Source organism: Pseudophryne corroboree, chromosome 12 (assembly GCF_028390025.1).
Source record: "Pseudophryne corroboree isolate aPseCor3 chromosome 12, aPseCor3.hap2, whole genome shotgun sequence".
Lineage (NCBI taxonomy): Eukaryota > Metazoa > Chordata > Amphibia > Anura > Myobatrachidae > Pseudophryne > Pseudophryne corroboree.
The window spans coordinates 50,243,068-50,268,602 of record NC_086455.1 but is presented as its reverse complement, the minus strand read 5'-3'; the positions used below and the strand labels follow the sequence as shown (position 1 = coordinate 50,268,602).

Below are 25,535 nucleotides of genomic sequence, written 5' to 3'. Positions count from 1 at the left end.
TTGCACATACATACTTATTCAGATATAAGGTTTTACTCTGATACTCTGATATAATTGCACTAATAAACTGCTTTTACAGAGGTTTTAATCAAGCTCTCTTCTTTTTTTCTAATTTCCATGGAAACCGCATGTGAAATAATGAAATATGTCCCTTATTATGGCAATCGTAAGCTCCAACAAAATGGCCGCTGCTGTGGAAAACATAGGAACATCTAATGAAAAATGGCCGCCGCAACAACAAACGGATCCACCAGGAGACTTTGAGCTCCTATTGCTGTACCAGACACTAGCGTGCACATGCGCAGTGCCGAACCGGAAGTGGGGCGGAAGTGACGCGCCCGGGACTCCAATTCATCCAGACACCGCAATTATACACATAATGGACTTTTTAAGTGTTTTTTTACATCAAAACACACTCGTTTTTAATATATATAGCTATAGCACATGTCCTAAGAGGCAGGAGGGAGTTTATTAGGAGTATTCAGGTACCCAGCATTTAGACTCCTCTAATTAGCAGGAAGTGATGTCATAACTGAGTTTGAGTAACACTAGTATAAATTCAAGCCCTGTCCCAGTCTGCCTTTACCCCTTGATGAAGTCTCTATGACGAAACGCGTTGGGCATTCAATTGACCTCTAAACTCAGATAAGCACTTTACTTTATTGCACTTTATTGCTTTTATATATTTGTGTATATGCTTTTTATCCCATTTTTAGAAAAAGTTTTGTTAAAAGATTTTAATAAATGTTTATATTTTACATTTTTTTAAATATCTTGTAATTATTCATAGACACCATTGGTCGCTACCCCCATCCCTTCTTTTTATAAACACAAATCTTTTCAGGGGCTCACCGCCCTGATTTTATTTGGGGGACTAGCTGACGCCCGTAAAAAGGGAGTGTTTTAATACAATTTAAGAAAAAATTTGGGTTTTTTAAAAAAGGACATTATTTCCATTTGTGGCGCAGCATTTTTTCTTCTTTTACGACTTACATACAAAGGTTCAAATTCAAGATGGAATCACTCAGAGCAGTGATAGCGAACCTGGAAGAAGGGGACTATATGGTGTCTCTGGACATCAAGGATGCTTACCTCCGTGTCCCAATTTGCCCTTCTCACCAAGGGTACCTCAGGTTTGTGGTACAGAACTGTCACTATCAGTTTCAGACGCTGCCGTTTGGATTGCCCACGGCACCCCGGGTCTTTACCAAGGTAATGGCCGAAATGATGATTCTTCTTCGAAGAAAAGGCGTCTTAATTATCCCTTACTTGGACGATCTCCTGATAAGGGCAAGGTCCAGAGAACAGTTAGAGGTCAGAGTAGCACTATCTCAAGTAGTACTATGACAGCACGGATGGATTCTAAATATTCCAAAATCGCAGCTGATTCCGACGACACGTCTGCTGTTCCTAGGGATGACTCTGGACACAGTACAGAAAAAGGTGTTTCTCCCGGAGGAGAAAGCCAGGGAGTTATCCGACCTAGTCAGGAACCTCCTAAAACCAGGCCAAGTGTCAGTGCATCAATGCACAAGGGTCCTGGGAAAAATGGTGGCTTCTTACGAAGCGATTCCATTCGGCAGATTCCACGCAAGAACTTTTCAGTGGGATCTGCTGGACAAATGGTCCGGATCGCATCTTCAAATGCATCAGCGGATAACCCTGTCTCCAAGGACAAGGGTGTCTCTCCTGTGGTGGTTGCAGAGTGCTCATCTTCTAGAGGGCCGCAGATTCGGCATTCAGGACTGGGTCCTGGTGACCACGGATGCCAGCCTGAGAGGCTGGGGAGCAGTCACACAGGGAAGAAATTTCCAGGGCTTGTGGTCAAGCATGGAAACGTCACTTCACATAAATATCCTGGAACTAAGGGCCATTTACAATGCCCTAAGTCAGGCAAGGCCTCTGCTTCAGGGTCAGCCGGTGCTGATCCAGTCGGACAACATCACGGCAGTTGCCCACGTAAACAGACAGGGCGGCACAAGAAGCAGGAGGGCAATGACGGAAGTTGCAAGGATTCTTCGCTGGGCGGAAAATCATGTGATAGCGCTGTCAGCAGTGTTCATTCCGGGAGTGGACAACTGGGAAGCAGACTTCCTCAGCAGACACGATCTCCACCCGGGGGAGTGGGGACTTCACCCAGAAGTCTTCCACATGATTGTGAACCGTTGGGAAAAACCAAAGGTGGACATGATGGCGTCCCGCCTCAACAAAAAACTGGACAGATATTGCGCCAGGTCAAGGGACCCTCAGGCAATAGCTGTGGACGCTCTGGTAACACCGTGGGTGTACCAGTCAGTGTATGTGTTCCCTCCTCTGCCTCTCATACCCAAGGTACTGAGAATCATAAGAAGGAGAGGAGTAAGGACTATACTCGTGGCTCCGGATTGGCCAAGAAGGACTTGGTACCCGGAACTTCAAGAGATGCTCACGGAAGATCCGTGGCCTCTACCTCTAAGAAAGGACCTGCTCCAGCAGGGACCATGTCTGTTCCAAGACTTACCGCGGCTGCGTTTGACGGCATGGCGGTTGAACGCCGGATCCTGAAGGAAAAAGGCATTCCGGATGAAGTCATCCCTACCCTGATCAAAGCCAGGAAGGATGTAACTGTGCAACATTATCACCGTATTTGGCGTAAATATGTTGCGTGGTGTGAGGCCAGGAAGGCCCCTACAGAGGAATTTCAACTGGGTCGTTTCCTGCATTTCCTGCAAACAGGACTGTCTATGGGCCTAAAATTAGGGTCCATTAAGGTTCAAATTTCGGCCCTGTCAATATTCTTCCAAAAAGAACTAGCTTCAGTTCCTGAAGTCCAGACGTTTGTCAAGGGGGTACTGCATATACAGCCTCCTTTTGTGCCTCCAGTGGCACCTTGGGATCTCAATGTAGTTTTGGGGTTCCTAAAATCACATTGGTTTGAACCACTCACCACTGTGGACTTAAAATATCTCACATGGAAAGTGGTAATGCTGTTAGCCCTGGCCTCAGCCAGGCGTGTCTCAGAATTGGCGGCTTTATCCTATAAAAGCCCTTACCTAATTTTTCATACGGACAGGGCAGAATTGAGGACTCGTCCTCAATTTCTCCCTAAGGTGGTTTCAGCTTTTCACTTAAACCAGCCTATTGTGGTGCCTGCGGCTACTAGGGACTTGGAGGATTCCACGTTGCTGGACGTAGTCAGGGCCCTGAAAATATATGTTTCCAGGACGGCTGGAGTCAGAAAATCTGACTCGCTGTTTATCCTGTATGCACCCAACAAGCTGGGTGCTCCTGCTTCTAAGCAGACTATTGCTCGTTGGATTTGTAGTACAATTCAGCTTGCACATTCTGTGGCAGGCCTGCCACAGCCAAAATCTGTAAAAGCCCATTCCACACGGAAAGTGGGCTCATCTTGGGCGGCTGCCCGAGGGGTCTCGGCTTTACAACTTTGCCGAGCAGCTACTTGGTCAGGGGCAAACACGTTTACTAAATTCTACAAATTTGATACCCTGGCTGAGGAGGACCTGGAGTTCTCTCATTCGGTGCTGCAGAGTCATCCGCACTCTCCCGCCCGTTTGGGAGCTTTGGTATAATCCCCATGGTCCTTTCGGAGTCCCCAGCATCCACTAGGACGTCAGAAAAAATAAGAATTTACTTACCGATAATTCTATTTCTCATAGTCCGTAGTGGATGCTGGGCGCCCATCCCAAGTGCGGATTGTCTGCAATACTTGTACATAGTTATTGTTACAAAAAATCGGGTTATTATTGTTGTGAGCCATCTTTTCAGAGGCTCCTCTGTTATCATGCTGTTAACTGGGTTCAGATCACAAGTTGTACGGTGTGATTGGTGTGGCTGGTATGAGTCTTACCCGGGATTCAAAATCCTTCCTTATTGTGTACGCTCGTCCGGGCACAGTATCCTAACTGAGGCTTGGAGGAGGGTCATAGGGGGAGGAGCCAGTGCACACCAGGTAGTCTTAAAGCTTTTACTTTTGTGCCCAGTCTCCTGCGGAGCCGCTATTCCCCATGGTCCTTTCGGAGTCCCCAGCATCCACTACGGACTATGAGAAATAGAATTATCGGTAAGTAAATTCTTATTTTTACCACCCCCACTTAGCATATGCAATATAGGTGACTGAATGTTTCCTTCAACCTCAGCTAGTTGTCATCTCTGACCCTCACATTAAAGTGGATCCAGGCTACACCTTGTACACTGAGGCCAAAGAAAAAGGGTACTTTGTGAAAGACCGTGATGGACGGGACTTTGAGGGCAACTGCTGGCCAGGTTAGAAATGCTCTCAGTACTCTGTGAAGTAACATTCTGTATTGCAGCAATGCAAATCACTTTTAGTTACAAGGTTATACTGCTGTTCCGCTGACTCTCTGTGCGCCCGTACTTGCATTTTACAGCACAAACCATTGGGGCAGATGTATTAACCTGGAGAAGGCATAAGGAAGTGATAAACCAGGGATGTGTGCAAGGGGGATCCGGATTGAAAGTCGACAGTAACTAGGTCGACAATGTCTAGGTCGACCACTATTGGTCGACAGTAACTAGGTCGACAGGGTCAAAAGGTCGACAGGGTCAAAAGGTCGACATGTTACAGGTCAAATGTCGACATGAGTTTTTCACAATTTTTTTCTTTTTTTTGAACCTTTTCATACTTAACGATCCACGTGGACTACGATTGGAACGGTAATCTGTGCCGATCGAAGCTGTAGCGGAGCGAAGGCACCATGCCCGAAGCATGGCGAGCCATGTGAGGGGACGCGGTGCGCTAATTTGGGTTCCCGGTCACTCTACGACGAAAACGACACCAAAATAACATTAAAAACTCACGCGACCTTTTGACCTAGAACATGTCGACCTTTTGACCCTGTCGACCTTTTGACCCTGTCGACCTATTTACTGTCGACCAATAGTGGTCGACCTAGACATTGTCGACCTAGTTACTGTCGACTTTCAATACCACACCCGTGCAAGGTGATGAAGGCAGCAGCCAATCAGATCCTAACTGTTAATTTACATAATGGATCTGATTGGCTGGTGCCTTTATCACCTTGCACATATCACTGGTTTATCACTTCCTTATGCCTTCTCCAGGTTAATACATCTGCCCCATTGTTTGCTGTGTTGTCTGATCTAATGTAGGAATACAGGAATGGAATCTGACTGATGTGAGAATGGAAAAGTAACATTAGAGCAGCCCTTTAATGCTATAATAATCCCCATAGATGGAAATGCATGATATCAACCATTTACATTGCAATGAATGATCTTCCCACAGTGTTTCCTGGGCCCTGATTTAGAACTGAATGTAAAGTTTATACAGGAGCAAACCTGCATCTGCCCAAATGCATTTCCACATCTGTATTTTGAGTTGCTGTGTATATCTTTTTTTTTTTGTTTGTTTCTTAAAAGATATTTCCAAAAGTATAATATACAACAATAAACAGGCTGAGGGAGGGAGGTTAAACATAGGGAAAGAAATCAGGGTAAATAGGGGAGGGACAGTACAGCAGTTCTTGTAGACACTGTTAAATTTGTAGACCATAAGGCGTCATAGAAAACAATAATCATCATGCTAATCAGGATATAAACTGAAAATAAAGACCTGACTGAATTAAAGAGAGAGAGCAATATACAGGTAAGAAGCTGAATATACAAATCATAGAAAACACTTTACTAACAATATGTCAAAGGAGGGGGAGCTTTCTGGTGAGCCAACCAGGGAGACCATATATCAGTAAAAGTCATTGCAGTGTTATCTACCACACTAGAAAGAAATTCCATGTGATAAGTGTCCCAGATTACAGTCGAAATAGATGCTATGGAGGGGACTGATTAAGACTTCCGTTGCGGGCAATTTTACATTTCACTGCATTCGTGATGTGCCAAATGAGTTTCTGGAAAGGATTTACTATTCCGGAGACATAACTGGGAAACAGGAAAAAAGAGGGGGGAAAAGGCATGACCACCCCAGTGACTTTGGAAATCAATCCCTGAATGGCTCTCCAGACCAGGATTAGTTAGGGACAATCCCAAAATATATGGAGCAGGGTACCCTTCAAACTACAGCCTCTCCAGCATAAATCTGATGTGGAAGAGAAGACTCTGTTTAATCGAATCGGAACTAAATACCAGGGAACGGATTTTTCAATGGAGTTTTCTCTATGTCTGATAGCGGTAGCTGAGGAGACTAGAATGTGTCTTATCTCTTCCCAAATTTCTGTGCCCAAATGTTCTTTCAAATCATGTTCCCAAGATACCTTGTGTGAGCCTAATGTGGGTAAATTATGTTTGAGCAAGAATGAATTGTAGAAATCAGGCCTTTGGAGGGGGAGCGGAGAAAGTACAATGATTCTAGGGGGATCTAACCAGAGGGTTACGTGAGTGGAACGAAGCTAAGTGAAAACTATGCAGTTGTAAATATTGAACGAAGCACTGTGAAGGGACAATGTACCTAAGATGTAGATCCAAGAAAGACGAGAAGGTGCATAACAAAGCTATATCATTGAGAAAAATGAAGTCTTGACCACACCAATGTTTAAAAGCCTGTCTATCCATAGGGATCCGGATTGAAAGTCGACAGTAACTAGGTCGACCACTATTGGTCGACAGGGTCAAAAGGTCGACAGGGTCAAAAGGTCGACATGTTCTAGGTCGACAGGTCAAAAGGTCGACATGAGGTTTTCACAATTTTTTTATTTTTTTGGACCTTTTCATACTTAACGATCCACGTGGACTACGATTGGAACGGTAATCTGTGCCGAACGAAGCGGTAGCGGAGCGAAGGCACCATGCCCGAAACTTGGCGAGCGAAGCGAGCCATGCGAGGGGACGCGGTGCACGAATTGGGGTTCCCGGTCACTCTACGAAGAAAACGACACCAAAATAACATTAAAAACTCATGTCGACCTTTTGACCTGTCGACCTAGAACATGTCGACCTTTTGACCCTGTCGACCCAGTTACTGTCGACCAATAGTGGTCGACCTAGACATTGTCGACCAAGTTACTGTCGACTTTCAATACCACACCCCTATCCATAACCTCAGGGAACGCAGGGTTATCCCATAGGGGAAAGAGAATAAGAGGAGAGGATATAAGATAATAAGTTTTAGATAGCCTGTCCCAGAGTGACAAAGTAAATGCTAAAGACTGTTAATCAGACCAGCCAGGAGGCCTTTGGGAACGAGGAATCCATAAAAGAGTAGAGACAGTAAGCATCCGAACCAGTTCAGACTCCAACTGAACCCAGCTACGCAATGATACATTCGAATGCCAAAGAACTGCTTGAGATAAGTGAGTCGCATACAAGTATAGTTTGATATTTGGAACTCCTAAACCACCTTTTTTAGTTCCATTATATAATGTTTTGAGTCATACACGAGGTCTTTTACCTGACCATAAAAAACGCAAGAATTTCTTCTGTATACTTAGAAAAATATTAGAGGGAATCATAACAGGGAGGGCTTGAAAAAGATACAGTAGACATGGTAAAATGTTCATTTTCAGGGCATTAGCACGACCCGACCAAGATATAAATTGGCCTGACCACTTGTGTATATCTTAAAAAATAATATTAATTAGATTAGGATAGGATAGATAGCCCCATACAATTGAGAATATTGCCTGGTTAAATAAATTCCTAAAGTATTTCATGCAAAATGTTTCCAATCGAACTTAAAACTATTTGCTAAAGAGTTTTTTAAGGAGACTAAAGATACTGTGTGTATCTTAATCTATGTCCAACTTTGAATCTTCAGAACAAAGATTGGTGATAATAATCAAATCAGACTTGCACCTGGTTTATGTAGGTGCAAAATGTACGTCTTTAGTATCTAACGTATATCTTGTGCAACTCTATATACAGATATTGTGCATGGGCAGTATGGAATTTCTCTTGCAGTAGTGGTGGGGGACACTGGACCATGGAGATTGCAGGTTGGCTGGAGGAGGTGGCACGTAAAATAAACTATGGCTTTAAATCCTAAGCTCCTTCCCCGCAGCCTCATAATGCCAAGACTTCTTTAAAAGAGTCTGGTAAGGAGTAGCAGTAGCCCAGTGAGGGTTCACTACGATATGCCGGCGGTCGGGCTCCCGGCGACCAGCATACCGGCGCCGGGAGCCCGACCGCCGGCTTACCAACAGTGTGGCGAGCGCAATTGAGCCCCTTGCGGGCTCACTGCGCTCGCCACGCTACGGGCACACTATTTTATTCTCCCTCCAGCGGGGTCGTGGACCCCCACGAGTGAGAATAAGTGTCGGTATGCCGGCTGTCGGGCTCCCGACGCCGGTATGCTGGTCGCCGGGAGGCCGACCGCCGGCATACTGAAGACCACCCCCCAGTGAAACTGTCAGAACAATAAAACAAACAAGTAGAGCAGATGGTCAAGAACAGAAACTCTGCATGACTGAGAGTGAGGGAGGATGCGCAGTATCCCCTAGCCCACTTAGGAGAAAAGGATTTAAAGGTAAGTGACCATAAATCCTGTTTTTTTGCACCGAGACGCATCTTTGTGTCACACGAAATCATGTAGTCATGTACAACTGTAATACCCCTTTCAGACCGCCACCTATGAACACGGGTTATTGGCACATGAGTGCGCATAACCCGTGTTCAGGTGCGGTCTGAAAGGTACAAGGGTTGAAATACCGGGTCGAGCGACCCCTTATTTCAACCCTGGTCGTGAGGAGGGTTGGACATGTGTTCAACCCAGCTCTCTGTGAACGGGCGACGCTTGGAAATCATGTGATCTCCAAGCGCCGCCCCCGACGCATCACCGCTGATATCACCAACCCGGCAATATGCCGGGCTGCAGACAGCGGCAGCAGGGCGCCTGAGGAGGGTCGCACACTGGGAGCTAACGTGTCAGGCTCCCGGGTGCGACCCGCCTCAAGCGGTCAGAAAGGGGTATAAGCCAGGTCTATAGTGTTAAGGTTTAAAGTTGAATTTGCACAGTCACAAGATACTGCAGAGCTTCAGGGATGTCATAGCTTCTTATCTCTTTTTTTCAGGTGTCTCCTGTTATCTGGACTTTACAAACCCTGCAGCCCGGGAATGGTACTCCTCTCAGTTCTCACTTGATAAATACAAAGTAAGTGTTTGAAACCTGATCTATTATTGTGCAAGTATTTCTCTAACGTCTTAGGGGGTACTGGGATGGTCTTAGTACCATGGGGTCCATTGGAGCCTGGCACTTAAAAAATTCTTCAGTGTGCTGGCTCCACCCCTTCATTCCCCTCCTGCAGACTCAGTTTAGAAAAATGTGCCCAAGGAGCTGGGTGCATTCTCAGAGAGTTTTCTTCAAAGCTTTATTTTAATTAGTTATTTATTGGGACCTGGGTGGGGGGGGGGGGGGACCAACCTCTTGAAGGGTTAATGTTCTGGATCCCCGCTGACAGGACATAGCTCCTGAGGTGTTGTTTCGCTCGCCTCCAGAGTGTGCGCGCTCTCCAACAGCATGCCGACACCCCTAACAGAGCTGAAGATGCTGGTGTGGTGAGTACAGGTATCGGGGTCCCGGTTAGCGGGTCCCTGGTTCACATGGTGGCATAAGAGCGTTGCGGGCACTCAGCGCTGCGGTGCCCGCTGCCTATATCTACACTGGCGCTGACCCAGCAAAGAGGTTTTAACCCATTTTCTCTGACGTCCTAGTGGATGCTGGGAACTCCGTAAGGACCATGGGGAATAGCGGCTCCGCAGGAGACTGGGCACAAAAAGAAAGCTTTAGTACTACCTGGTGTGCACTGGCTCCTCCCCCTATGACCCTCCTCCAAGCCTCAGTTAGATTTTTGTGCCCGACCGAGCTGGGTGCAATCTAGGGGGCTCTCCTGAGCTTCTTAGAAAAAGTTAGTTTTAGGTTTTTTATTTTCAGTGAGACCTGCTGGCAACAGGCTCACTGCATCGAGGGACTAAGGGGAGAAGAAGCGAACCTGCCTGCTTGCAGCCAGCTTGGGCTTCTTAGGCTACTGGACACCATTAGCTCCAGAGGGATCGAACACAGGCCCAGCCTCGGAGTCCGGTCCCAGAGCCGCGCCGCCGGCCCCCTTACAGAGCCAGAAGCAAGAAGAGGTCCGGAAAATTGGCGGCAGAAGACATCAGTCTTCATCAAAGTAGCGCACAGCACTGCAGCTGTGCGCCATTGCTCCTCATGCACACCTCACACTGCGGTCACTGATGGGTGCAGGGCGCTGGGGGGGGGCGCCCTGAGCAGCAATATTAAGACCTTGGCTGGCAAAAATACATCACATATAACCCCCAGGGCTATATGGATGTACATTAACCCCTGCCAGAATCCATAAAAATGCGGGAGAAAAGTCCACGAAAAAGAGGCGGAGCCTATCTCCTCAGCACACTGGCACCATTTTTCCCTCACAGCTCCGTTGGAGCTAAGGTCCCTGGCTCTCCCCTGCAGTTAATACACTACAGAAAGGGTTAAAAAGAGAGGGGGGGGCACAATTTAGGCGCAGTATACAATATATATGCAGCTATAAGGGAAAACACTTTTTTATAGGTGATATCCCTGTGATATATAGCGCCCTGGTGTGTGCTGGCATACTCTCCCTCTGTCTCCCCAAAGGGCTTTGTGGGGTCCTGTCCTCTATCAGAGCATTCCCTGTGTGTGTGCTGTGTGTTGGTACGGCTGTGTCGACATGTATGTGGAGGATAATGATGTGGAGGCGGAGCGAATGCCTGTAAAAATGTTGTCACCCCCTGCGGGGTCGACACCGGTGTGGTTGAACTTATGGAAGGATTACGTGAAAGTGTCAACTCCTTAGATAAAAGGTCGACGACACAGAAAAGCCGGCTACTCAGCTTGTGCCTGTTCCAGCGTCTCAAATGTCATGGGGGGCTCTAAAAACGCCCGCTACCTCAGATAGCAGACACAGATGTCGACACGGATACCGACTCCAGTGTCGACGACGATGAGACTAGTGTACCCTCCAAATAGGTCCACCCGTTACATGATTGAGGCAATGAAAAATGTATTACACATTTATGATTATACCCCAGGTACCACATGAAAGGGTATTGTGTTTGGTGAGAGAAAACTATTAGTAGTTTTTCCTGCATCTGAGAAATTAAATGAGGTGTGTAAGGAAGCGTGTTCTTCCCCCGGTAAGAAATTGATAATTTCTAGACGGTTATTGGCAGCGTACCCTTTCCCGCCAGAGGATAGGTCACGTGGTGAAACACCCCATAGGGTAGATACAGCGTTTACACGCTTATCAAAAAAGGTGGCACTACCGTCTCCGGATACGGCCGCCCTGAAGGAACCTGCTGATAGAAAGCAGGAGGTTACCCTATAAGATATAGTCACACAGTAGGGCATTATAGTGCGACCAGCCGTTGCTTCGGCATGGATGGGCAGTGCTCCCGCTGCGTGGTCAGATTCCCTGTCGGAAAATAACTATGGATAGGGACAATATTTTGCTGACAATAGAGCATATAAAAGACGTGGTCTTATACATGCGTGATGCACAGAGGGATATTTGCCGGCTGGCATCAAAAATAAGCGCTAGGTCCATTGCCGCCAGACGGGGGTTATGGACTCAGCAATGGTCAGGAGATGCCGACTCGAATCGGCACATGGAAGTTTGCCCTATAAGGGGGTAAAACTGTTTGGGGATGGTTTTTTCAGACCTCGTTTCCACAGCTACTGCTAAGAAATCGACTTTTTTGCCACAGGTTACCCCACAACAAAAGAAAGCACCGTATCATCAAGTACAGTCCTTTCGGCCCCAGAAAAGCAAGAGGGCTAGAGGCTCATCCTTTTTGCAGAGAGGCAAAGGTAGAGGAAAAAGCTGCAGCACACAGCTAGTTCCCAAGAGCAGAAGTCCTCCCTGCGTCCGGTGAGCCCACAGCATGACGCTGGGGCTGCTCAGGCGGAACCGGGTACAGGGGGGGCCCGTCTCAGAAATTTCAGCGCCCAGTGGGCTCTCACATGGATCCCTGGGTCCTTCAAGTTGTATTTCAGGGGTACAGGCTGGAGTTTGAGACGTTCGTCCCCCCGCCGTTTCCTAAAATCTGCCTTACCGGCACCTCCCTCTGCCAGGGAGGCGGTGTTGATGGCTATTCAACACTATAATCACAACAAGTGATTGTCAAGGTGCCCCTCCCTCAGCAAGGAAGGGGTTACTATTCCACAATGGTTGTGGTACCGAAACGGAACGGTTCCGTGAGACCCATCTTAAAATTAAAATACTTGAATTTTTATATCAGAAGATTCAAGTTCAAGATGGAATCGCTCATTACGAGCCTGGACGTGGGGGATTACAAGGTCTCCCTGGACATCAAGGATGCGTACCTGCATGTCACCATTTACCCTCCTCACCAGGAGTACCTCAGAGGTGTGGTACAGGTCTGTCACTATCAGTGCCAGACGCTGCCATTGGAGTGGTCCACGGCACCGAAGGTCTTTACCAAGGTAATGACCGAAATGATGATACTCCTTCGCAAGAGGGAAGTTTTTATTATCCCGTACTTGGATGATCTCCTGATAAAGGCGAGGTCCAAAGAACAGTTGGTAGTGGGGGTAGCACTCTCTCGGGAAGTGCTACAACAGCACGGCTGGATTCTCAATATTCCAAAGTCACAGCTGGTCCTGACGACACGTCTTCTGTTCCTGGGAATGATTCTGGACACAGACCAGAAAAGAGTGTTTCTTCCAGTGGAAAAAGCCGAGGAGTTGTCATCTCTAGTCAGAGACCTCCTAAAACCAGGAAAAGTGTCGGTACATCAATGCACACGAGTCCTGGGAACAATGGTAGCTTCATACGAAGCAATTCCATTCGGAAGGTTCCACGCAAGGACGTTCCAGTGGGACCTGTTGGACAAATGGTCCGGGTCCCATCTCCAGATGCAACAGCGGATAACCCTATCGTCAAGAACCAGGGTGTCGCTGCTGTGGTGGCTGCAGAGGGCTCATCTACTAGAGGGCCGCAGATTCGGAATACAGGACTGGGTCCTGGTGACCATAGATGCCAGCCTTCAGGGCTGGGGTGCAGTCACAAAGGGAAGAAATTTCCAAGGACTGTGGTCAGATCAGGAGATTTCTCTTCACATAAATATCCTGGAGCTAAGGGCCATTTACAATGCCCTAAGCCAGGCAAGGCCCCTGCTTCAGAACCAGCCGGTACTGATCCAGTCAGATAACATCACGGCGGTCGCCCATGTAAACAGACAGGGCGGCACAGGAAGCAGGATGGCGATGGCAGAAGCCACAAGGATTCTCCGATGGGCAGAGAATCATGTGTTAGCACTGACAGCAGTGTTCATTCCGGGAGTGGACAACTGGGAAGCAGAATTCCTCAGCAGGCACGACCTCCACCCGGGAGAAGGGGGACTTCATCCAGAAGTCTTCCAAATGCTTGTAAACCGGTGGGAAAGACCACAGGTGGACATGATGGCGTCCCGCCTCAACAAGAAGTTGAAAAGATATTGCGCCAGGTCAAGAGACCCTCAGGCGATAGATGTGGACGCTCTAGTGACACCAGGGGTGTACCAGTCGGTTTATGTGTTTTTTCCTCTACCTCTCATACCCAAGGTACTGAGAATAATAAGAAGGCGAGGAGTGAAAACTGTACTCGTTGTTCCGGATTGGCCAAGAAGAGCTTGGTACCCGGAACTTCAAGAGATGCTCACAGAGGACCCATGGCCTCTACCTCTAAGACGGGACCTGCTCCAGCAGGGACCCTGTCTGTTCCAAGACGTACCGCGGCTGCGTTTGACGGCATGGCGGTTGAACGCCGGATCCTGAAAAAGGCATTCCGGAGGAAGTCATTCCTACCCTGATCAAAGCCAGGAAGGATGTAACCGCAAAGCATTATCACCGCATTTGGCGAAAATATGTTGCGGGGTGCGAGGCCAGGAAGGCCCCGACGGAGGAATTTCAACTGGGTCGTTTCCTGCATTTCCTGCAAACAGGAGTGTCTATGGGCCTCAAATTGGGATCCATTAAGGTTCAGATTTCGGCCCTGTCGATTTTTTTCCAGAAAGAACTGGCTTCAGTTCCTGAAGTTCAGACGGTTGTCAAGGGAGTGCTGCATATACAGCCTCCTTTTGTGCCTCCAGTGGCACCTTGGGATCTCAATGTAGTTTTGGGGTTTCTAAAATCACATTGGTTTGAACCACTTAAATCTGTGGATTTAAAATATCTCACGTGGAAAGTGGTCATGCTGTTGGCCCTGGCTTCGGCCAGGCGCGTGTCGGAATTGGCGGCTTTATCCTGTAAAAGCCCTTATCTGACTTTCCATTCGGACAGGGCGGAATTGAGGACTCGTCCTCAGTTTCTCCCTAAGGTGGTTTCAGCGTTTCACCTGAACCAGCCTATTGTGGTGCCTGCGGCTACTAGGGACTTGGAGGACTCCAAGTTGCTGGACGTTGTCAGGGCCCTGAAAATATATGTTTCCAGGACGGCTGGAGTCGGAAAATCTGACTCGCTGTTTATCCTGTACGCACCCAACAAGCTGGGTGCTCCTGCTTCTAAGCAGACTATTGCTCGCTGGATTTGTAGTATAATTCAGCTTGCGCATTCTGTGGCAGGCCTGCCACAGCCAAAATCTGTAAAAGCCCACTCCACAAGGAAGGTGGGCTCATCTTGGGCGGCTGCCCGAGGGGTTTCGGCTTTACAACTTTGCCGAGCTGCTACTTGGTCAGGGTCAAATACCTTTGTAAAATTCTACAAATTTGACACTCTGGCTGAGGAGGACCTTGAGTTTTCTCATTCGGTGCTGCAGAGTCATCCGCACTCTCCCGCCCGTTTGGGAGCTTTGGTATAATCCCCATGGTCCTTATGGAGTTCCCAGCATCCACTAGGACGTCAGAGAAAATAAGAATTTACTTACCGATAATTCTATTTCTCGTAGTCCGTAGTGGATGCTGGGCGCCCATCCCAAGTGCGGATTATCTGCAATACTTGTACATAGTTATTGTTAACTAATCGGGTTGTTGTTGTTGTGAGCCATCTATCCAGAGGCTCCTCTGTTATCATGCTGTTAACTGGTTTTCAGATCACAAGTTGTACGGTGTGATTGGTGTGGCTGGTATGAGTCTTACCCGGGATTCAAAAATCCTTCCTTATTGTGTACGCTCGTCCGGGCACAGTATCCTAACTGAGGCTTGGAGGAGAGTCATAGGGGGAGGAGCCACTGCACACCAGGTAGTACTAAAGCTTTCTTTTTGTGCCTAGTCTCCTGCGGAGCCGCTATTCCCCATGGTCCTTACGGAGTTCCCAGCATCCACTACGGACTACGAGAAATAGAATTATCGGTAAGTAAATTCTTATTTTCTGTAACTTAGAGAGACTTGCCAGTATAATAAAGTACAGAGACCGTGCACCATTAAGGGGGCAGGGCTTCCCTGACAGCGGGACCAGTGGCTCAGAGGCAACATTTCCGGCTGCATCACACTATGAGCTGCATGCAGGGAAGCGCTGCTCCTACAAGGACCCTCAAAAGCACCTTAAACTGGTACCAGGGGGTTTTGTAGAATGGGGGGGGGAGCAATATATTGTCTAAAAAACTATTTACCTTTTCTTTATCATCCACTAGGGGTCACTGGAGTACTCTTGGGATATGGACGGGCGTAGCCCGAACAAAGGCACTGAATATTTAAATTTAGGCCTCTCCCCCCCCTCCATATCCCCGAGTACCTCAGTGTACTCTCTCAGTGTTTTTTCGGTGCTCACAGCACGAACATTGGCTTGTGGTATAACCACACTTGGATTTTTATTTTTAATTTTTATTTTTAATTTTTATTTTTACACTTAGCACATCCCTTCCCAGTTTCTGGAAAAACATGGGTCCGGGATAGTGCCGCTGCACGGGCAGCGAATGGCGTGTCGGTCCTCACAAAGAGCACCCTCACAGCCACAGGCGCTACAAGGCAGCGCATGGCGTGTCGGTCCTCACAAAGAGCACCCTCACAGCCACAGGCAGACACTGTCTCCTACTGCAACTGGACGGAGCTTACACAAAGAAGCCCCGTCACAGCCAGGATGAAAGCCCCGTCACAAACTGGACGGAGCTTGCAGGAGTGCGGCACTACAAGGTATGGTGGGGGGTCAGGGCGGTCAGCTCACGCTGCCGCCCTGCTGTGTGGGGAAAGCCTTTATTGTTACAAGAGAGCGGCCGCACGTCACTCACAGACGCCGGCCGCTCTCCCAGCCACTGTACCAGAACTCTGCCTCTGTAAAGCGGCCGCACGTCATTCAGACGGCTCTCCCAGATCTCTGCCTCTGTAGAGCGGCCGCACGTCATTCACAGACGCCGGCCGCTCTCCCAGAACTCTGCCTCTGTACTCCCAGCCACTGTACCAGATGCCACTGTACAGCGGCCGCACGTCATTTACAGACGCCGGCCGCTCTCCCAGCCACTGTACGCGAGCGCCGCCCAAGCAGCCACTCTGCGTACCCGGGTCTAAAGCTCCGAGCGGCCGTACGTCACTAAAGACGCCGGCCGCTCTTCCAGCGCTGCACCCGGCCACTGCTGTATGAGGCGCCGCCCGTTCTTCCGGCCCGGCGCACTATACCAGCGCTCCCCGGGTTTCCCTAGGCTCCCTGCACTCGCTTCCGGCCGCTGCACAGGGAGAAGCTAAAAGCTACATCACAAGCAGCGCGGCTGCAGGGGGGTGACGGTGAGTAAAGCCCATAGCAGCAGCAAAGGCTGCATGGGTTAAGAGACTGCTCAGTTTAAATAAGCAGCAACAAAGGCTGCTTGGAAATAAGATACATCACTGCAGGCAGTGTTGAGTAAAACCCATAGCAGCAGAAGGCTGCAGGGGTTAAGAAACTGCTTAGTGTTTAAACAGTTAATGGAATAACTGGAAGGCTAACTAAAGAATAAGGCTGCATAATGTATTGTAAACTGCATTTTACTGTATAATACATCTGTAACTGTAGAATAGGCTATTAAGCCTATATTTAATGTATAATAGGCTATTAAGCCTATAGTAACACTGCAGCAGGTAACCTGTCCTGTGATTTTCAGTGGAAGCATGGCATGACGGTCATTTTAATCATTGCTGTTCTTACAGGTTATAATTCCAGAACATTCCGCCCATACACCTATACTCCACAAGGAGGCGCAGGGGTGTTAGTGGGAATTTTTTAGTTCAGTTTTCACATAAGTTAGCCATGTAATCTGTATTTCTACTTAATTCTAGAACATTCCTGCCCTACATCTCTAAGCCACCAGAGGCGCAGGGAAGTTAGTAGGAATTTGGTTCGGGTTTCATATGCCCATGTGAACTGCTTTTCACATAAAGAATACTTTGATTTCTCTTCATATCGAATAAATCTTTCGTTTTTTGCTAAAGATTTCCGTAGAGAGAAACAAGCTTGAGTTTCATATGAATATGCTGTTCAGCATAATAACTTCATTAAGTCGTGCAGGTGTCTGTCTATTGCCTATTATGGTGTCTGTCTACATAGCGAGTAAGGCTATAGTGCAGACTAAAAATAATTTTAAAAATCCTATGTTAACATTGGCAATTCAAATTTAAAGAGCGGTAACATCGGAGTCTCGGAATGACTCCGCCAGCTCTAACAAAAGACAGTCTTTCCAAAGGGGCCAATTTCCCTTTGGGTACCAGAGTGTTTATTTCACTGGTCTTATAATTTAATGCACGATTCTATGTCAAATTCACACCGATAACTACGAGTGAGAACGGTACATTAGTCCAGCACTCAGATAGTGCGGGGGGGTTTTTAACAACATACATAATCGTTTCCAAAAGGACGCGATCCACCATTGGTAAATGATTTTCTGTCAAACATTATAAAAACCCAGGATACATTTGGGTCACTAGAATCTATGTATGAAACAATGACGATCACTGGTAAAACAAGCTGCAGAGTATATCTGTAAAGCTTCTGCTAACGCCGGTTAATTTCATTGTCGCTAGTTAAGCGCGACAAGGCCAGAGCTTGTTTGCTCATAAATTTAATATACTTGTAACGGTATTTTATCCCTTTATGATATTCAGCCATTACCGCATACAGTATACTTGTAACGGCGTTTTATCCCTTTATAAGAAACAGTCACGCATTGTAACGACAGGACGTTACAGTCAGCAAGCCAGTGGTTTAATGACCTCTTTTACAATTGTGGAAGCGCGTCTTTACATGTTACATTTGCGAGGTTTCAGGACTTCAACTCATACATGTCTCAGCTATTTACAGCTTAAAGTACAAAACTGCCTCTGTCGAACGGTTTGGCAGGTTGTCATTTAGTCTTTGCTGGTTTATAAACCAGGCAGTAGTACGCCAACAGAGTCAGAGTTACTTATTCACCTCTGTTTCAGCAAGACCAAACAGCTCCGTCGCAATATCAAAAGTCATTTACTACAGTTAGAAAATGGATTTTCTGCGGTTAGTATTTGCTTATTGGAGCCACAAAATTTGCATAATTGCATTTGATCTTGACAATGCGTATTTACCCAGTCCGGTTTGTTCATCACAGGTTCTAGCGTTTGCAAATCGCCACAACCATTAACCATTTCATATCTACCGTTGCTTATCGCTTTGGGTATTTACCAAAGTGATGTTGGGATGATAGCTCATCTCACATAAGAACTCTGTCTCAACAAAGTTCCTCTAACTTGCGCTACTAAGGTATACTGCGGTAGCAGATCAAGTTCGAAAACAATCGCATCTAATTCCGTCTAAACGATGTCAATTCCTAGGTAAGATTATAAATACGGTAAATCAAAGACTTTTACCTACTACACCAGCAAGAACAAATGTACATCTAGTAATTAGTGCAAAACACGCACACTAGCGATACATTGGTGTATTCACCTATTAAGAATAAAGATGTGTTTTCAATTTAGTTCGCCACCCTTCACTCGCGTTTCCCACAGAGGGACAAGGGTGCATATACTCTGGACGACAGTCGCAGAGGGTCAGGATTTGTAATTAAAATCAGCGACAAAGGTTCTAAAACACGACAGATTGCTGTCGATAAATGTCCTAGAACTCTGTGCATTTTACAATGCAATACATGATTCGCTTTCAGTCTGACCAGGGATATACTCTGGTTTCTCTTCAGAACGAATAAATCTTTCGCCTTTTACTAAAGATTTCCGTGGAAAGGAACAACCGTGAGTTTCATGTAAATTTTTGATGCCTGCCTCACGCTGGCCTTAAGCAGTCAAACAAGGCAACGGCAGTTGCATACACAACAACCAGTGAGAACCAAGCCGCATGGCAATGCAGCAGGTAACTCAAATCCTCAATGGCTCAGAACACCATTATGTGAAAATGTCAAGAGATCATTCCGTGACTGGACATCTGTTAGACAGATGATCTCACCCGTCAGGATTTGGATACTGAAAACTGGACATTCAATCCAGAGGTGTTTCATATGTGAGTCCACAGAAGGGGGTTACCCTCAAGTATACATGATGGCATCTCGCCACAATTAGAAAAGCTCAGTATGTGTACAAAACAGATCAAAAGGGCAGTGGCGGTGGAGTCTCTCACATTCATGGGATCATTCAGCATCGTGTATCTGGCTCCACCATTTTCCGCTGCTCTCTCCGTTGCCAAAACGGATCATAAGACAGTTTGTCACAGTCATACTGGTGGTATCTCATGGGTTTCGGAGAAGTTTGCTTCTCGAATTTTCAAGGAATACTTGCACACGATCTTGGCCCGCTCATAATACGTCCAACCTGTTACATCAGGGAACGTTAGTTTACCCATAGTTACCTATGTACCTATTATCTATGTACCGCAGCTGCGGTTGACGGGGTGAGGGTTCAGACCGCCCTCTTAAGAAATAGAGCATTACAGTATCGGTTATACCAACCATGTTACGAAATAGTAAGCCGCTTAAGGCAGCTCATTATTACAAAATTTCGTGTGCTTACATAGGTTGTTAACATCGGAAGTTTCCAACATCATCCTTCAAGTTACCCGTATTCTGTTAAACGGGATGGGATGGAAAACTGCGTTGATCTGCACTAAGAGTGCAGGTATCTGTGTGGTAAACTTATTTTCAAAGACGTTTGCCTCTGTTTGCGTCTGTACACATCTTTCTACAAGGTGTCATCAAAGTTCAGACTCTATTTATCCCACCTACAGCGCCAGGCGACTTGAAGTTGGGTTCAGATTTCTTACAGTTTTCATATTTTGAACCTTTTCAACAAATGGGAATTAAGTTTCTCACTTTGGAAAACAATTTTTGTCTAGCCTTGGCTTCGGCAAGGGTTTTGTTTTCATATTTGGGTGCCTTGTATTCCAAGCCACCGTATTTGAGTTTTCTCATAACAAAGCAGATCTTCGGACGAATCACGCTTTCGTATTCTTCACATCAATATACCAATAGGGGTTCCTGTGTGGACAGCACATTCTAGAATTCTGAATGTGGTACACGCATTACGCGTTTATATATGTCCCGAACGTCAACAGTACGTGATATGAATACGTTGTTTGTTCTCTATGATACTGCCAACTGGGGTTAGCCAGTTTCTCAGCAGACATTATCCAGTTGGGTAATAATAATGACTAAAAGTCAGGCTTACGTTAAGGCTAAGTTACAATTGCTTACGTCAGTAATAGTTCATCCCACAGGTTCGGTGGGAATGTCACACCCAGGGGGTCGTGGAGCGTCTAAAACGCGCCTATATAGCCTTCATAGCCTTCATGTGCACCACGTTTGTGCACGTTTACACGTTATAAATGGTGGCGCCATCAGCATCTAGCTTTGGGCTGCCTACTGTTACAAGTATCAAACAGCTCTCCCGCCCACGAGGGAAGCTTTGGTACGTCCCAAGAGTACTCCAGTGACCCCTAGTGGATGATAAAGAAAATAGGATTTTGGTACTTACCAGGTAAATCCTTTTCTTTGAATCCATAGGGGGCACTGGACGCCCACCCAGAGCAGTTTTACCTGGGTTGTTTTAAGCTCAAGGGAGCTTAGGGTAACAAGTTTTACTTCATTGATATTAAGCTCAGAGGAGCTTATGGTAACACATTTTCACCGATTGGTTCAAATTATAAAGTTCTATCGGTTATGGTGTCAACTGTTTAGTTGACAGTAAGGTTATGGGTCAACATTGTTGTTGTCCGTTATGTTATAGGTATTCTCCATTGTCAACCTCTCTATATCGTTCCTGTTCGCTCAGTAAAAAACACTGAGAGAGTACACTGAGGTACTCGGGGATATGGAGGGGGGGGAGAGGCCTAAATTTAAATATTCAGTGCCTTTGTTCGGGCTACGCCCGTCCATATCCCAAGAGTACTCCAGTGCCCCCTATGGATTCAAAGAAAAGGATTTACCTGGTAAGTACCAAAATCCTATTATCTAAGGTTCTAGTTTCTGCCCGGCAAAGCTTTGACTGATTAAGGCAGGAGTGTGCTAGTTTATCTTCCTCTCTGTCTCTCTCCATCCAGGCTGTAAACTGGGTCACTGTGTATATTTCACTCCTCCTGTGTGTGTGTGTGTGTGTGTGTGTGTGTGTGTGTGTGTGTGTGTTCTGCTGTATAAACATGTCTGGCAACAAAGTTATATGTCAGTCCTGTAGCATAAAGTTTTCCCCCACCCCAGGGGGTCTCTGTTGTGTACTCAGTGCAGTCTCCCTCCACAGAGAAGCAGCACACAGGAACCAGAATGGCTGGATTCAATTAAAGGGATGATGTCTGTCATTGTTGGTGTGCTGTACAATTGAATTTCGTTGTCAAATTTTATTTGATAATGACAATAAATGTATCAAATCATAACATATCATCTGAACTGGCTACTGCCAGGCAGGAAAGACAAGTGTTTAAAAAAATCTATGGATGATTTTCTGGTTCAGACTTCTGATCTCAGACCTGCATCTCAACCCCCTATGCTGGTTTCTCAGAAACACAGGCTGCCCCGTGTGCTCCAGTCTGACTCTGATAATGAGATGCCAGATTTGGAGGAAGGGGAAGTAGAAGTTGATAAAGGAGACAGTACTCTGTCTCAGGGTGTGAAAGCACTTATCTATAATATTAGGGAGGTCCTGGACATCCCTGATAAAGAGGCAAAACCTGATGAGGAATTGTTTTTTTAATGTAAAACAAAAGTCTACTGCCACCTTTCCTGTCTCTAAGGCCTTAAATACACTTTTTAAAGAGATGTGGGTTAATCCTGACAAGAAATTTCAAACCCCTACTGCTAACTGCTAACCTCCTTCCCTTTCCCCCCTGAGGATAGGAAGGTGTGGGAGAATTATCCAGCTGTGGATACCTCAGTGTCCAGGCTGTCACGTAAGATTGTGCTGCCTGTACCTGATGCTGTCTCCTTAAAAGACCCTGCTGATCGTAAGATTGAGACTACACTCTAATCCATTTACACTGCAGTGGGAGTTGCACAAAGACCCACCATTGCTTGTGGTTGGATTTCTAAGGCCATTGTTAAATGGTCTGGTAATGTGATAGAGGGTTTTGACACTATTCACAAATCTCCATACAAGTCCATGGGCGTTCATACATGAAAAAATAAAACATAAAAAACATCTAGTGCAATATGTTTATCAGTAAAATGATCAATGTGCAATACTGAGGGAATATAAACCTCGTACTATTAGATATGGTCTACTTTTTATGGTAGACAATAAACGTGTCTAGAAGCGGGTATCGCCCGATATGGATGTCTTTTCCTCACAAATCTTCACTACAACCGTCCTTTCTCCTTATCAGAATCGTATGCAAGAAAACGGAAATATCTCCATAGTGTAATACGGTTTTATTAAAACATCATGTAAAATCATAAAATACAGGCAGCAGGGTTTAGATGGACTCTCACCGTTCGGAATGGTCTACCCCAAACAAGTAGACAAATACAGCAAGATTTTGGTAAAGAACCAGGCGTCCCCGGAACCAGCTGTGAACAGAATGGTGGTCCTCCTCCTTTCCCTCTGTCCAAAGTACCCTTTGAACCAACGCGTTTCAACACCTACAATGGTGTCTTTTTCAAGGCATAATGCACTATGGAGATATTTCCGTTCCCTTGCATACGATTCTGGAGCAGAATTCATGTTCTTCCTCAGCGAAGCCCTCCGCGTGATGGTTGTCCCCAGCTGCAAGGGAACTTTCAGGTGGGTCCTCAACTTCAATATTTCCAACAGGTTTGGGTGGAGTCTTGCCGGGATCCTTGGGTGAGAGACCTAATCTCACAAGGATACCTGTTGGAGTTTCAGACACTCCCTCCTCACAGATTCTTCAAGTCGGGCTTACTAGTTTCACCTGTGGCAAGAGTTACCATGCAAGACGCCATACACAAAATGCTGTTAACGCAGGTTATTGTCCCAGTCCCTCCTCTGCTTCGAAACAAAAGATTTTATTCAAGCCTACTGGTGGTACCGAAGCCGGACTGTTCGGTACGACTTGTCTTGAACCTCAAATCTCTGAACCCATACCTATGGGTGTTCAACTTCAAAATGGAATATCTGAGAGCGGTGGTCTCTGGCCTAGAGGAAGGTAGGTTCCTGGTATCCCTGGAAATCAAGGATGCGTACCTTCACATCCCGATCTGGCCGCCTCATCAGGCTTACTTCAGATTTGCACTGCAGGACAGCCATTTCCAGTTTCAGACCTTGCCTTTTGGTCTCTCCATGTCACGAGAGTGTTCACAAAGGTTATGGCAGAGATGATGTTGCAACTCCGCATCTTGGGGGTGAACATCGTCCCGATGATCTCCTCATAAAAGCTGTGTCCAGGGCTCAGTTGTTGGAAAGCATCAACCTGACTACGCGACTTCTCAAGGGTCACTGGTGGATTCTCAAACTACAAAAATCACACCTGGAACCTTCACAGAGACTTCAGTTCCTGGGGATGATACTGGACACGGTGTCTCAGAAGGTGTGTCAGGGTCACATCTCCACATGCACCAGAGGATATCCCTTTCCCCAAAGGCAAGGCTCTCCCTTCTATGGTGGTTGTAGATCTCCTACCTAGTTGGAGGGCCGACGGTTCGGAATTCAGTCATGGATTCTGTTGACAACGGATGCGAACCTCCGTGGCTGGGGGGCTGTGGCGCAAGAGGCTCCGTTTCAGGGAAGGTGGTCACTCCAAGAGGCTTCTCTTCTGATAAACATTCTGGAGCTCCGGGCGATTTACAATGCCCTTCTCCAAGCCTCTTACCACCTTCAACATGAGGCCATACAGGTCCAGTCGGGCAACGCCACAGGGGTAACGTACATAAACCGACAGGGAGGAACAAAAAGCAGGGCCACAATGCGAGAAGTGTCCAGGATACTATTCTGGGCGGAACCTGACGCGTTTCGCTGCACTCAACCTGCAGCTTTTTCAAAGGTACCTTTGAAAAAGCTGCTAGTTGATTGCAGCGAAACGCATCAGGTGTACAGGGACCCACGCCAGGAACTTATTGTTGGAAGACCGGACCATCCCCTACCACATTCCAGACTTTTATCTGCATTTGGAGGACTTTGCATCTAAGCTGAACCGATGATCTTTGCATACCGCACTGCATGAAGAGCTCACCAGTCATAACCTTGGAGCACCATACCCTCTAGCGGTAATTTATTCCATACCAGACAACTGCTTACCTCCTAAATATCTGTTTATGCTGGACTTTATTTCTTGGGGAAAAAAAACTCTGGAACGGACTTCCTTAATTTCATCCTCTTTTCAACTCCTGGCTTTTTGGGTAACCCTTGATGTATTATTTACAGTACTATTTGTGCTTTTTTAATTCTATATTAGTGGTGCATGCATTTTTATGGTACAATTACCCTAAAAACTCAGTGTATTTATTTTATATATTTTACCTCTTATTATTAAAATGTGATATTGGTTACATTACAATTTGTTATCATATTGAACAAATCTAGCGCAGCCTCTATTCTGTTTTTTAGGTTTGGATATGGGCCTACGTTTAGGCTTCATTAAAGTTCAGGTCTCTGCCTTGTCTGTCTTATTCCAAAGGCAGTTGGCTGTGATCCCAGAGGTCCAGACGTTTTTGAACGGTGTCCTTCGTATTCAACCGCCCTTTGTGCCTCCCACGGCTCAGTGGGATCTCAATTTGGTCCTGACCTTTCTCCAATCGGATTGGTTTGAACCATTACATAGGGTGGACATGAAGTATTTGACTTGAAAGACTGTCGTGTTATTGGCCTTGGCCTCTGCAAGGCATGTATCGGAATTGGGAGCCATATCCCTGTAAGAGCCCTTGTCTGGTGTTCCATGAGGATAGAGCGAAGCTCAGGACTTGCCCGCAGTTTTTGCCTAAGGTGATGTCGCGGTTTCACATCAATCAGCCGATAGTGGTTCCTGTGGTGTCGAAGTCCCTGGACGTGGTACGGGCTTTGAAGATTTATGCCAAGAGGACAGCTCGTCACAGGAAATCTGACTCGCTTTTTGTTATCTATGACGCTACCAAAATTGTATGTCCTGCTTCAAAGCAGTCCATTGCTCGTTGGATCCGTCTGACCATCCAACAGGCTTACTCTTCGGCAGCTTTGCCACTGCCAAGATATGTTCAGGCCCACTCCACATGGTTGGTGGGTTCTTCATGGGTGGCTACCCGTGGTGTCTCGGCTTTACAGTTGTGCCGAGCAGC

The 25,535-nt window shown here is 46.6% G+C and overlaps 1 protein-coding gene, 1 non-coding gene and 1 pseudogene across 5 annotated transcripts in view; all 3 read left to right on the top strand.

Moving 5' to 3' along the window:
• GANC (glucosidase alpha, neutral C) overlaps positions 1 to 25,535 on the top strand; it is a 194,657-nt gene that overhangs the window by 100,997 nt on the left and 68,125 nt on the right. For all 4 annotated transcript variants that reach the window (XM_063947487.1, XM_063947485.1, XM_063947488.1 and 1 more), the window contains exons 13-14: positions 4,137 to 4,263; positions 9,000 to 9,079. In XM_063947487.1, the coding sequence (XP_063803557.1) occupies positions 4,137 to 4,263; positions 9,000 to 9,079 (207 nt within the window). The remainder of the gene's footprint in view (positions 1 to 4,136; positions 4,264 to 8,999; positions 9,080 to 25,535) is intronic.
• On the top strand, positions 17,252 to 17,356 carry LOC134981610 (U5 spliceosomal RNA; annotated as a pseudogene).
• LOC134981571 (U5 spliceosomal RNA) lies at positions 19,015 to 19,128 on the top strand. Its single transcript, XR_010190699.1, has one exon. It is a non-coding gene; the product is annotated as a U5 spliceosomal RNA (small nuclear RNA).